Source organism: Salvelinus fontinalis, chromosome 16 (genome assembly GCF_029448725.1).
Source record: "Salvelinus fontinalis isolate EN_2023a chromosome 16, ASM2944872v1, whole genome shotgun sequence".
NCBI classification, from domain to species: domain Eukaryota; kingdom Metazoa; phylum Chordata; class Actinopteri; order Salmoniformes; family Salmonidae; genus Salvelinus; species Salvelinus fontinalis.
The window spans coordinates 20,074,023-20,077,116 of record NC_074680.1 but is presented as its reverse complement, the minus strand read 5'-3'; the positions used below and the strand labels follow the sequence as shown (position 1 = coordinate 20,077,116).

Below are 3,094 nucleotides of genomic sequence, written 5' to 3'. Positions count from 1 at the left end.
CATACACACACACACACACACACACACACACACAACCTTCATTACAGAAAGCCCTCACAGACTGGTTTGAGTGTAAGCCAACAGCTGTTGGTACTTGATATTAAAAGGATAAAATGCAGCAACTCAGTACTAACACTTTACTGTAAAAACAACAACTACAAAATCAGGCATGCCAGCCAAACACCCAAACTGATAACAGCTTAAACATAAACATGCCAAAAGCTCTCAATATTCAACTGTGTTAAAGGCAGCACATTTTACAGTATTTTCATGAAAGGCCACCCTTTCACCCCTCTCTCCTCATCACCCCACACCCCCTTCCCATCTTCCCCATCCAAACTCTCCACCACCTATCATCTCTATCCTCTCCCCTCCCTCCCTCTCCTCCCTCTCTGCCCACCTGGCTCGGGGGTCTCTGCGTGTGAGGAGGAGGAGGCAGAGCTGGCGCCGTCCTCGGTGGCGGTGCTCTGAGAAAGGAGGCCTCGCCCCGGGGGCAGCTTCATGCCCAGCTGCTCTGCCATCTCCACATGATCACCAGGGTGGACGTAGTCAAACACACTACTTCCTGTCAGCTCCACCTGCAGGGAGGGAGGGACACAGAGAGACAGGGATGGTTATTATTACAGTAGCACCGTGTGTGTGTGTGTGCGTGTGCGTGTGTGCGTGCGTGTGTGTGTGGGAGTGTGTGTGTGTGTGGGAGTTTCCAGAGGTGTACCACAACATGAATTCTGCTTCCAGAAGTAACATCCTACTCATCCTATTCCTAAATCCCCCCCTCCCAAAATTCCAACTTAACAACATTTGTTCTAAAATTAAATAAATAAAATCCCCTAACCTTTAAACACTCTAATTTCCTAGGATGAAAACAGGATTTTCCATTGTTATTTGGGTATGACAAGGAAAACCAGCAGGCTGTTAATATGTCTATGCCTCTAATAAACTTAGCAAAAAAAGAAACCTCTTACTGTCAACTGTGTTGATTTTCAGCAAACTTAACATGTGTAAATACTTGTATGAACATAACAAGATTCAACAACTGAGACATAAACTGAACAAGTTCCACAGACATGTGTGAGCACTGATGGAGGGATTGTGCGTTCCTGGTGTAACTCGGGCAGTTGTTGTTGCCATCCTGTACCTGTCCCGCAGGTGTGATGTTTGGATGTTCCGATCCTGTACAAGTGTTGTTACACGTGGTCTGCCACTGCGAGGACGATCAGCTGTCCATCCTGTCTCCCTGTATCGCTGTCTTAGGCGTCTCACAGTATGGACATTGCAATTTATTGCCCTGGCCACATCTGCTGTCCTCATGCCTCCTTGCAGCATGCCTAAGGCACGTTCACGCAGATGAGCAGGGACCCTTGGCATCTTTCTTTTGGTGTTTTTTAGAATCAGTAGAAAGGCCTCTTTAGTGTCCTAAGTTTTAATAACTGTGACCTTAATTGCCTACCGTCTGTAAGCTGTTAGTGTCTTAACGACTGTTCCACAGGTGCATGTTCATTAATTGTTTATGGTTCATTGAACAAGCATGGGAAACAGTGTTTAAACCCTTTACAATGAAGATCTGTGAAGTTATTTGGATTTTTATGAATTATCTTTGAAAGACAGGGTCCTGAAAAAGGGCAGTTTCTTTTTTTGCTGAGTTTATAAACCCCCTTCTTGAATATCCAATCACATGGCGTTGGTATTTCCTTGAGTATGTGTGTATGAGTGTTGGTATTTCCTTCTGTGCGTTACGATGGTGTTTGGCCATGCAATGCTCACTGATCAGGTTGGGTCTACAGGGACCAGAGTATTACATGGGGATAATCTCTTTCATGTCAAATCCCTTGAAGCAATTTAGTCCTTCATAAATGATACTCCAAAGCAGAGACAATGATTAAGAAGTGAAATGATACACCAATACTGTGACGTGAACTTGCTGTTGTTGCTGTATGTCTTTTCTATTTACCTAGCCAACAACATGATTTAAAATTAATTAAACATATTCAAAACATATAATATAGAAGGCTGATTAAAAGTGGTTGCAGCTAATAGCCTATGTACCTCATAGTTTCATTAAATGTCAAATGGCAGGATGAACAATAGAATTAGAATGAGTAGAATGGATATAGAACCTCTAACCATGGGCATTCTAATTCTACTCATTCTAATTCTATGGGATAACCCCCCTCTGTTGACCGCGCTGTTTTTACATCAAGCATGAGGCATAAGGAAGTTTTTCAAATGCATGAAGGTAGATAACAAAAACAAAGATAAAACAAAGCCATTACCCAACAATGTTATCTTTACTGTCTTTATTTTAGTGATGTCCTTGTCCAAAAGGACAAACTGAATGAATAATAAAAACTCTTCAATAACGGAAACGAACCAAATGAGATCTCTGTTGTCAAACTTGATGATGCCCCGTCTTTAAAATGGAAAATAATCCTTTGAATCATTTCAAAGAGGTCAATTGGACGGAACGGCAGACAAACCCTGCCCATGCACACTTTTTTCATCACATCCTTGTATTTTTTATCACAAAGGTAAGACCACTGATACAGTCATGTTGTTTAAAGGGATAGTCATGATATATCTAACAGAACTATGTCTGTTGTCTGTGCATTGGTTCCTGATCTGAGTAGTATCTTAGTGCTTAGATACTCTTTTTAACATACACATCTTGGAGAGACTGAAGAGTAAATGGATAGTTCTCTTTACCCTGTAAGCACTCTATAGAAAAAGTATGACAGCAATCCACGCTTTGATTTAGCACTAATGTGTCATTTTGCAATTTGTGTGAACAATCCCTCTAACTTTCAGTCTCTCCAAGATGTGTATGTCAAAAATAGTATCTAACTACTACTTAGATCAGGAACCAATACACAGCAAACATACATGGTTCTGTTAGATAGATCATGACACAATCATGATAGCGTTAGATAAGGAAGCAACAGAGAGAAGAAGACACATTGCAAAGAAGTATTTTCAGAGTCTCCTTTAGAAGGCTGACACCGTCTGCGTCCCAAACCTTTGACCATGGTCCACAGGGCTCTGGTCAAAAGTAGTGCACTGTAGAGGGAATAGTGTGCAATTTGGGACAGCCTCTTCT

The 3,094-nt window shown here is 41.8% G+C and overlaps 1 protein-coding gene across 1 annotated transcript in view; it reads right to left on the bottom strand.

The window, feature by feature from the left end:
• LOC129812496 (neuronal PAS domain-containing protein 3-like) overlaps positions 1 to 2,051 on the bottom strand; it is a 61,048-nt gene extending 58,997 nt beyond the window's left edge. Inside the window, exons 1-2 of the mRNA XM_055864114.1 lie at positions 2,047 to 2,051; positions 401 to 609 (exon numbers count right to left, since the gene is read on the bottom strand). Of these exons, the coding sequence (XP_055720089.1) occupies positions 401 to 609; positions 2,047 to 2,051 (214 nt within the window). The remainder of the gene's footprint in view (positions 1 to 400; positions 610 to 2,046) is intronic.
• Positions 2,052 to 3,094: the final 1,043 nt, after the last annotated feature.